The sequence below is a fragment of the Myotis myotis genome, unplaced genomic scaffold (genome assembly GCF_014108235.1).
Source record: "Myotis myotis isolate mMyoMyo1 unplaced genomic scaffold, mMyoMyo1.p scaffold_m19_p_6, whole genome shotgun sequence".
NCBI classification, from domain to species: domain Eukaryota; kingdom Metazoa; phylum Chordata; class Mammalia; order Chiroptera; family Vespertilionidae; genus Myotis; species Myotis myotis.
In genome coordinates, this window is record NW_023416368.1 from 20330128 (window position 1) to 20340675 (window position 10548).

The 10548-nt window shown below is 47.0% G+C and overlaps 1 protein-coding gene across 2 annotated transcripts; it reads right to left on the bottom strand.

Annotated features, from left to right (window-relative positions):
* Positions 1-211: 211 nt before the first annotated feature.
* GM2A (GM2 ganglioside activator) lies at positions 212-9212 on the bottom strand. Of its 2 annotated transcripts, none has more exons than XM_036314087.1 (4): positions 8853-9212; positions 3102-3263; positions 1141-1323; positions 212-600 (listed from the first exon to the last, which is right to left on the bottom strand). In XM_036314087.1, exons 1-4 carry the CDS (start codon positions 8940-8942, stop codon positions 448-450), a joined length of 588 nt encoding a protein of 195 aa, XP_036169980.1. In that variant the 5' UTR covers positions 8943-9212; the 3' UTR covers positions 212-447. The 2 variants fall into 2 exon arrangements, with proteins under 2 accessions (XP_036169980.1, XP_036169979.1); XM_036314086.1 differs by having other exon boundaries at positions 212-791; positions 8853-9208.
* Between the last annotated feature and the right edge of the window lie 1336 nt (positions 9213-10548).

A 10548-nucleotide genomic window follows, 5' to 3' on the forward strand; every position in this document is an offset into this window, starting at 1 on the left:
ATTCTTAAATCTCTCTCCCATGAAAGGCCCCCCACCCCACACCCTGCCTCTCCAGGATACACTGTGACCCACTGTTAAATGGGCAAATCTAGAAGACTACTCAAACTAATTGCAGATGTTAATGGAGGAACAGACTGAGTTCTACTAGTTCAGGCCCTTGATTGTCCGAGGGGGTGGAGTAAAATGAAAATTGATAATACTCTCACTCTGCTTTTAAGTTAGTGATAAAAAAAAAAAATTTAATGAGAAAAATCATTCAAGGTATTTCAGGAGAGCAAGACTGGGTTAGTCTGAACTTGGGGTAACAAAACATGTTCATTCTCTTCCTTGACTGTTTGGAAAATAAGTTAAGCTCTTAGAGAGAAAGCCATAGGGGTGAAGAGGAGAACGAAGTGGCCAGCCCAGTAGATGTCCTGAGCTATCAAGAACTGCCAGGATCACCCCATCTTAGGTTAGGGCTGCTTGCCCACACCTAAAATGTAAGTGGCACACAATGACTTTCAGCGAGGGTAGTAGCATCACTGGAGAAAGGGGCTTGAAGGGGGACAGAAAATCAGAATTTGGCTTTGACAAATGCAAGACAGGAGGAGGGACACCTTCCTCACAGGCCTTCATTCTGCTGCAGCTGGTGCCACATTAATGGCCTCTAGAGAGACATCGATCTTGAAACAGCCCAGATGTTTCTTGCCACTGCTTAGGATATTCTGGATGCGGTAGTTTCCAGTACTGAGCCAGCTGGGCAGGTCCAGGTGGGGTATGGTGATAACACTCTTAGGCAGTGAGTATTTGCCCTGTGGAAATGCCAGTGGATCACAGGTCAGTGGGAGCCTACTGATAGAACTCTCTCCTGGAGCCACCGCTAGGTTGCAACCAGGAACTATCCCTCCTCCCATCCTCCTAAGAGCCACAGAAGATTGGAGACGGCCATAGTGCCGTAGAGCACTGAAGGTCACACCGAAGTTTCACAGATGAACAAACTGAGGTTCCCAAAAGATAAGCAATTCAGAATAGATCGCACCAACGTACACCCACCCATAGACATCCAGATCTGCAGGAGAAAGAAGGCAAGGATCCTTCCCTCTAAAACCCAGGCCTTTACTCCAGCCAAGGGGATAACGCTCTCCCTCCCTGAGGACTTACTTCTTTGAAGGGACAGTGGCAGGGAAGCCCATAGGTGTGCAGGGGCTCTGGACAGGGTTCTCCAGGGGGAAGGAAAATGTCAAATACGTTACAGATGTCTTCATAGGTGCAGCTACCGACTTGTTCTACACATGGGACTTTGACCCAGAAGCCAGCCATTTCCTTCTGCACAGTTAAGTCCACCTGGTGAAAAGATTTTGAAAAAAAAGTGACAGTTTCAAGGCAAGCATACTAGTTCCTCTGCCTCTTTAAAAGGTCAGCATTCCATTCCAATCACACGGTTTTTAATTGGTTGGGATCTTTGGAGATATTCCGATCCAGAAACGACAAATGGTGGCACGTGCCCCAATATTATCCTTTCCTGTGCCCATGACAGACAGGAATCATCAAATGTGACTTTGTCCCTTCACTGAACTACACAGTCTTAGAATTCTTTAGGTAGTCAACACCCATACCCATTGGTTGAAGCTAACACTTGAGTTGAAATGCATTTGTCATCTAACTGCTAATTGGCTAACTGTAGCACTGCTTCCTAGACTTTCTCAAAGCAATTACAAAAGGCAAATAAATGTATGAGAGGGCCCTAACCGGTTTGGCTCAGTGGATGGAAAGTCGGCCTGCAGACTCAAGGGTCCCCAGGTTCGATTCCGGTCAGGGGCATGTACCTTGGTTGCGGGCACATACCCAGTGGGGAGTGTGCGGGAGGCAGCTGATCGATGTTTCTCTCTCATCAATGTTTCTAACTCTCTATCCCTCTCCCTTCCTCTCTGTTAAAAATCAATAAAATATATTTTAAAAAAATAATAGATAAATAAATAAATGTATGAGAGGAACTTTAACCTCAGTAGGGATGACATACAAGACTGAAGAGGATTTTTACAAAATGCTCAGTGTCACAAATGTGTGGGGAAAGTCAAATCTGCTATTGCTAGTGAGAGGACAACCAGGTTGAAACACTTAGAGGCACGTTGGCAATATCTATATCAAGAGACTTAAAAAGTCTGTGTCTAGATGATCAGAAAAGTAGGAAAAGGTGCATTTCAAGGATAATTTCTGCAAAGCTCTTTATAATAGCAAAAAATAAAAAACTACTCTGGAAACAAACTAAATATCCAACATTAGATTTAAGTAAATTATGACAGATCTACAACAGTGTATTTCTGCCATTAAAAACGATTAGGTAGATCTATGCCAAATGCCACAGAAAGAGGTATGGACAATAATAGTATGGTGCAAAAAGTAATAATAGCATGTCATATAATCCCACAGCATAAATGTACATATATTTACAAATGCAGAAAAAAATTCTGACAGGATATGTAAGTAGCTAACAATGCCTATCTTGTGAGGAGTTAGATTATAAGAGGACATTTATAAAGAGCATTGGTTATTTTCATATATATCCATTAAATTAATATGTATGTTATATGTGATTATATGGGGGAATATTCCAACATGTTAAAAGTGCTTACCTCTTATCACGAGGTAGAGAAATTTCAGGTGATTTCTTTTATCCCCCTTCACCCCCTATTTCGACCATTTGTGTTTTCTAAAGTTGGCTGTATATCACTTGCTAATCGATGAGCCTGTTTTACAGTTAACAATGACACCATTACCAAAACCAAATTGCCCAACCAGAGCTGTTGGACAACAGCGCATACTGTGCCACCCTGTCCAGGAGGCCGGCGCACTCCCTGCCAGGTGTGAGGAACTGAGCCATCCGTGCCCTCAGTGGGAAGCTGTTGGGGCTGACATCAGATTCCCTCCAATCTCAAACATCATGGCACTGAGAGTCTATGAACCCGAGCACGAGTCTACAAACCAGTGCCTCCTTTGCAGCTCTGGGATGCCAGGCCTCCAGTATCCAGTTCCCTGAGCATTAGTCCCCCAGTGCCCTGTCAGCCGGCCCCTGACACCTTCCCTCCAGCTCCTGAACAATCCCCCCTCCCACCACCACTCACCTTCAGAGGAGAATTGAGGGCAACACTTGTCTGGGTCTCAGCACTCACAGTCACATTCCCAGGCTCTACAATGGGGTTAGGTTCCACATTCAGGCTTTTGATCAGCACAGGGTCCTTCCCGTCGTCACAGTTCTCCCAGGAAAAGCTGCTGATCCGGAATGCCTAGGGACAATCATGGCAGCAAGAAAAGAGAAAAGAAACGTTGACAAAAGGAACTCTCACAGGTCAGAAAAATCAACAGAACAAGCTACTGACGGTGTGACTCTGGGAGAGGTAGGTTGGTGAAATCAAAAACTCAAAAGACATAATTTCCCGAAAGTATGCTAGACTATAAAATAAAGCACAGTATACCTGACCTTGAACTGGTTAAAGCTAGAGGAGGAACTGAAACTCAGTGTTACGGATGCTCAAACACTCAAAACAGAAGAACTAACTATATCTGCCTCTGGTAGGAACCTTCTCTGATCTCCCACCTCCCTGCTCCCCACTCCTCTCTAGCCAGTCTTAGGGTTTCTTTAGAGCAGTGGTTCTCAACCTTCCTAATGCCGCAACCCTTTAATACAGTTCCTCATGTTGTGGTGACCCCCAGCCATAAAATTATTTTCATTGCTACTTCATAACTGTAATTTTGCTACTGTTACGAATCGTAATGTAAATATCTGATATGCAGGATGTATTTTCATTGTTACAAATTGAACATAATTAAAGCATAGTGCTTAATCACAAAAACAATATGTAATTACATATGTGTTTTCCGATGGTCTTAGACGACCCCTGTGAAAGGGTTGTTCGACCCCAAAGGGGTCGCGACCCACAGGTTGAGAACCGCTGCTTTAGAGGGAGGATTTCCCTTTGCAGCCCATGCCCTGGACTTGATTTCCATTACACACCTGCAGTCCTCCAACCCAATCCAGGGCCAGGGACAATAGTAAATACAAAACACAATGGGAAACAAAACATCCAACGCCCCCCCCTCCAAGGGGTATGCAATTAACCCAGGAAGGGAATAGGACACACATGAAAAGATCCCCAGTGAGCCACTTGTTGATAAACAATCCCATTGAATGAATTAAGCTCCCCAGTCCGAACCAGTGCTTTCCTACTCCCCCATCCCATTGCTCATGCCCTGTCTCCATCTGAGTCACCCTCCTCCCCTCTGCTGAGCCACTTCTCTTCTTCCTTCACATCCCCCTGATTCCACTATCTGTCCAACTACACAGGACCACTGACTCCCTACTCCCAGGAACCCTGCTTGTCTGTGATCTTTCAAACTTCCTACACTATGCAGATTCTGCCCACCCACTCACACCTTTCCCAGCCCCCTCTGAGAAATGTACAATATGCCTGCCATGCACATCCCAACTTAAAAGCAAAACCTGCCAGCCCCACCCCCAAGCTGATCCCCATCATCCACACACCCACGGCCGACCGGGCCAAAAAAGAACACCGAGCCCAATCCGGTGATGGATTTTCTCTGATTTGGCATTTGAGATGGAGGCAAAGTCACTCTGTGGACTTTGAGCTTTGCATCATTATTGGGTCATAACTTTGGGATGGGACCAGAACTCTGAGACCCATGACCCACGACTAAGACAAAGGAACAAGAACTGAGGGTCTGAGGAAAAGGGAACAGACAGAGTCACTTACCCCCTTGCCACCCTTACCTAAACAGGCAGTGAAGGGCATGGCTTTAGAGTGAGATGTGGGGTAAATCAAGGCTTTAGTCAACAGACGTGGGTGGAAATCATAGCTCCGCCACCGTATCATATGACTATATAAGCCAGTTTCCTCTTTGGAGCCCCAATTTCCACATCTTTTAAGGGGAGGCATTGATACTTTCCTCTTGGGACTGTGGCAAGGGTGAGAGCGTGTATGTAATGCTCATTACACAATGCCAGGCCCAACGCGTGAACTGGCTCATTAAATGACAGCCATTAGCCATCCCGGCCTCCACTTCTTGCCTCTAGTTCCATGAGATTCCTTATATACCTGGAATAAACACCTTTACTTGAGCTTCTTGGAATGAAACACTGTGCCATGACTAAGAAAGGCAGGACAGGGTCTGATTCGTCCCTGTATTCCCCACAGCCCCTTACACCGTGTAGGAACCAATAAATGCATCCTTCAGCATCCGTGCTGTGTTAATAGTGGTAAACAATCAGAAATGTCCCCGCCCTGTCTTAAGGAGCTTAGTCTAATGTACATAATACTATGATTTCTGAGTGCCATAGGGAAACAAAAGGTAAGGTGGAGAGTAACCAAGGACTTACTACTTAAGCTGGACTCCTGCAGGACAAGGAGTCAGCCGTGTAAGTAGAGAGGAAAAACGCCCAGGCAGAGGGCACATGTGCGAAGGCCGTGTGGTAGCAAGCACCTTAGCACTACAAGAAAGCCAGTGAGCTAGATGCAGTGGGCAAAGGACCCAGAGGAGGTCGAAGGGGTGGCAGGGTCATGTCACGCAGGACCTCGCGGGTCATAATCAGGTGCTGGAAGTTCTGTACGTGCAATGGACCCCGTTGCAGGAGAAGGCCATGCTCCAGGGTATGGTCGGGAACAGCTTGGAGAGGAACAAGGGGGAAGGGGGAGACCAGTTAGGAGGCCGCTGTCAAATGAAAGGGAGCCTGGGATTAAGAGTTGAGCTGGAGGAGGACTAGCCGTTTTCCGGAACTCCTTTCACAGTTCCGTAGGCAGCCTGATTGACACTGAGGACTCATCCCAGGCTGGAGGAAGTGGTCAGAGCCCTGTTGGAGTTGAAAAACCCCTTCCCTCTCCTAAGTGACCCTTCCCCCAGGCCCTCAGAGAGACGTAACAAGATGGTTTCCAGATGCCTGACTAGAGGCTTCTGTGGCAATGAATTCTGCAGCCGAGGCCAGCCTCATCTGAAAAAGGAGGTATGATGGATTAGCAATGCCCACCAAGGGCCAGGCCTGGCACCAGATATTTGCCATCCCAACATGCGGCAACATAGGGCAGAGGGGAAAGGCGCAGCTCTGAAGGCAGAAATGTGGGTACAAACCAGAGACCTGGGTTCAAATCAGATCCGAGCCACTCTCACTAGCTGAGACCATAGCTATTTCCTCACCTACCAAACGGGCATAATTATATCTTCTCACGGGGCTACTGGGAGAGGAGAAGTTTATCTACTGAGGGTATAGATCACAACTGTCAAGCCCATGAAAACACTAGACTGAAAAAGGATCACAGACCAGAGGAGACTGAGGAGCTGTGACAACAAATGCAAATGGCAACTGGACTGAATCCTGAAACACAAAGAGGCCATTCATGGAAAAACTGGTGAAATCCAAATAAAAAGTCTAGTGTTTCATAAAGTAGCAATGTTGGCTTCTCAGTTTTGACAAGTGCACCGCGGTCAATAAGATGTTAACACTCAGGGAAGCTGAGTGAGGAGCCTGTGGGAACTCTGTTCTATCTGTGCAACTTCTCTGCAACTCTGAAATGACTTCCCCCAAAAAAGGTTATTAGGGGGTGGGGGAAAAGCACACAGCTTAACATATTACGGATGCCCAAACACTGACCACTACCCCACAGCCTTCATCTGGCCTGCAATCTCAGGGTCAGGGCTTTGAATCACATGAGCCAGAGAAATTCTGGATGATGGCATATAAGGATCAAAAGTGCCACTTGCTGTGTAATCTTAGCTGAGTCCCCTATGTTTCTCTATGGGCCCGAGTGAGGGAAGTGAACTTTATGATGTCTCAAGGCCTCTCCAAAATGGCCAATCTAAGACCTTCTGGAAGGGCATCCCTAGCCAAGACATATAGAACGGGGATGTAGGGCAAGCTCAAGCCTTAGCCTGAACTCCACCTCATAGCGGTCAGACCTGGAGCCAAGAGAAACATTATCAAGCTACGTTCGTGGACAAACTGAATCCAAATATCCTAGCTCCTTCATTCAACAGGCAAAACAGACTCCTTGCCCCTGTGCCCGGGTGAGGCTGAGTCCAATGGCTTATGTTCCTGTAAGATTTTAGAGCAGCAATTTTCAACTGGTGTGCTGCAAGAGGCAAACTGGTATGCCGCAAGAATTTTTAAAACATGCAATACCTGATGGCTTAGTCAGGGGCACTGACCTCTTTTCCCTTAGATTGTCAAATTAAAAAAATGACAACAGCCTTAACTGGTTTGGCTCAGTGGATAGAGCTTCGGCCTGCGGACTCAAGGGTCCCGGGTTCGATTCCGGTCAAGGGAGTGTACCTTGGTTGCAGGCATATCCCAAGTAGGGGGTGTGCAGGAGGCAGCTGATCGATGTTTCTCTCTCATCAATGTTTCTAACTCTCTATCCCTCTCCCTTCCTCTCTGTAAAAAAAATCAATAAAATATATTTTTTAAAAAAAGACAACAGCCCGGCTGGTATGGCTCAATGGTTGAGTGTCGACCTATAAACCAGATTCGATTCCCAGTCAGGGCACATGCCTGGGTTGTGGGCTCGATCCCCAATGGGGGACATGCAGGAGGCAGCCAATCAGTGATTCTCTCTCATCATTGATGGTTCTATCTCTCTCCCTCTGCCTTCCTCTCTGAAATCAATAAAAACAATGACAACAGTCAATATCACAATAGCCATCTGGTGTGAATGAATCAAAATTAAACCTATTTTTTTTGTCAGATCAGCAAAAAATATATATATGGTGTGCCACAGGATTTTAGTAATTAGTTTATGTGTTCCATGAGCTGAAAATAGCTGTTTTAGAGCAATTCCTTCACCCACAATTCACAAGAAAGGCAGGGTGGCATCATGCCCATTTAACAGATGAAGAGACTAAGGCTCAAGGAGCCCAAAGGCCATGCCCATGGATTAGAAACAAAGATAGAATCAATAACCAAGCCTCCCAGCTCTCTGTCCTATCCTACTTTCCCCTACACTATACCACATGGTTTCTCGCTCTCAGACAAGTATTTCCAAGGTGGCTGGAAGGAGGGGATCTAGGCTGAGCCTCTCTCTTTGCTGCCAGAGATGGTATCTTGCCTGCAGCTATGCAGCAAAAGAGGCCATGAAACTAGGCCTCAGCAGGTCTCAGAATGACAGAACTTCCCTTTCCCCAGGGTCTGGAGCTTGGGGTGAGTAAGAAGGAAAGAGCAAACTTGGAGGTCAGAGCCTCTCCACAGCTCACAACCAGAGCAGGGCTGGATCTTTGTCACCAGAGGAACAAGGCTGGACCTTCTGGCTTGGAGGGCCTCTCAAACCACCCACCCAGCCCCACGGGGGGAAGGTGGGCAGGTAAACAGGCCTGGGACTAAGGGACAGTACCTTAGTCTTCCAGGTCTGCAAATATTCACTCAGACGGCTGGGAAGAGAGCAGAAGAGTACAGAAGTGAATGAGGCTAAACTTTACTTGGGAGCCGAGCAAGGCCTTACAGACCACCCTCACTGTACAGACAGACGGGTAAAGGGATTGAGAACAGGCCTCCCGGAGATGCGCCACTTTGGCATGTTTCCTGCATACATAAGTATGTAGTGAAATTCGGTTATTTTCTCTTGTTCATCTGTCTCATGTCGGTCTGAGTATTAGACCAGCAGACAGAACCTAGGAGGGCAGAGGAGAGCTGTTTCATCTCCCACATAGGGAGACAAACCTTAAGAAAGAAAAGGACCCCAAGTTCCACAGTTAGTGACTTTGGAGGCTCTGCTGCGGAGAAGGAATTCCAGAGACGGGAACAGCTTGCCCCATCTTGCATCCCAACCCGTGGGGCCAGGATAGTGGAAACAGCCCCCTAAAAGAGCGGCACTCACCCGTTTCATGGGAGCCTTTGGGAGGGCCTCAAGGCCAGCGAGAAGCAAGCCCAGGAAGATCAGGAGCGGAGCCCGAATCTGGGACATCATTGCAAAAGGTGGGCTCGCGCGAAGGTAACTACAAGGTCTGGGGCCGCGGCGACGCCTTTAAATGCCAGTCGGCGTTGGTTATGCAAAGCTGTGTATTGTTATGCAAAGCGAAGCGCGGCGACTTCCAGAGGCGCCCCGACCCGTCGGGATCTGGGATTTCAAGGCCTTGAGGAGAGCAGATCTTTCCCTAATATGCACCTCAGAGGTTCCTCCTTGCGCCCCTTGCAGCGGCGTGGGCGTCAAGCCCCGAGTTCGAAGGGGCGAAGGCGGAGTCGGAAGAGGAAAGGGGCGGGGCTGAGTGCGGGATGGGGCGGGGCCGAAGCGCGAGGGAGGGGCGGGGCTGTGGTTTCTGAACCGACGCTGTGCGGGTCTAAGCAGGAAGGACATTTGTTTTTCATCAGACAAGATTTTGTTAACCTACTGCATATTGTAGGTGAGGTTTGCTTTTTAAAGAAGCAATAGGGATATTAACTAGATTGTAAACCCCGCAAGGGATGGGACTATGACTTTTAGTTACTGATGTGTGTACCCAGTGCCTGACACATAATAGACAATCTTTTTTGAAAAAATAAATTATGAATAGAATTTGAAACTTACCCAATCATCTTTTTAAACATTTTTTTTAATTTTGGAATTAATTTTAGATTTACAGAAAAATCGCAAAAAATAGTCCAGCGCTATCTCTGTTTCCCCCATTGTTAACAATAAGATGGAGTATTTTTATAAAGACTAAGAAACTGGCATTAGTACATTATTGTTAACTAAGCTCCAGACTTTACCTGATGTTTTAATATGCTTTTGTTTAAATATGTTTTTATTGACTTTAGAGAGAGAGGAAGGGAGAGGAACAGAGAGATAGAAACATCAATGAGAGAGAGAGACATCTCCTGCAAGGCCTGGAATGGGGATGGAGCCCCAGCCGGGAATAGAACCAGGAACCTCTTAGTTCATGGGTTGACGCTCAACCACTGAGCCACGCCGACTGGGCCTTAATATGCTTTTTAAATTGCACCTCTTTCTCCCAATCTGATAAATCCTTCATTCTCTTGTCCAGCACAACCGCTTCATTATACACAAGTGCAATTTGAGGCCCCATGAAGAAGCGGATTTGCCCAAGTCACACAGCAGAAGTGAAATTAGAACTCACTTCTCCGGAGGCTGATCCCACGGTACTATGAGAGATGTCCATGTGGCTGTGCTCCTTGGTGGACGTGTGGGTGGTGGGTGGGGGAACTGGATGCCAACGCTGGTATCACTGGGGCCTCATTGGGAAATAGGAAGGGACTGCAAGCCTCCTTTCCAGCATCATCCTTTCTCCATCTTTGCACCTGCCAAGGCCTCTCCACCCCATTACCCACTCCCTCCTGGCTCCTAAATACTCCATTCTCTCAGCCTCAGGCACACTCCTTCACACAAGAAGTCAATCATCATGGGCAGTAAATAGTTAACACCTCTTTTACTGCCCAAGCAACTTTGGAGGATCTTTCAATGAGTGAGCGCATTCCTTGGAGATCAGAGTATCTGACATGCCCATCTGAAGGGTTTTGGAGGAGATTCTGGAAGACTACAGACAGTGACTGAAAACCAATGCCATAACTATGGTGGA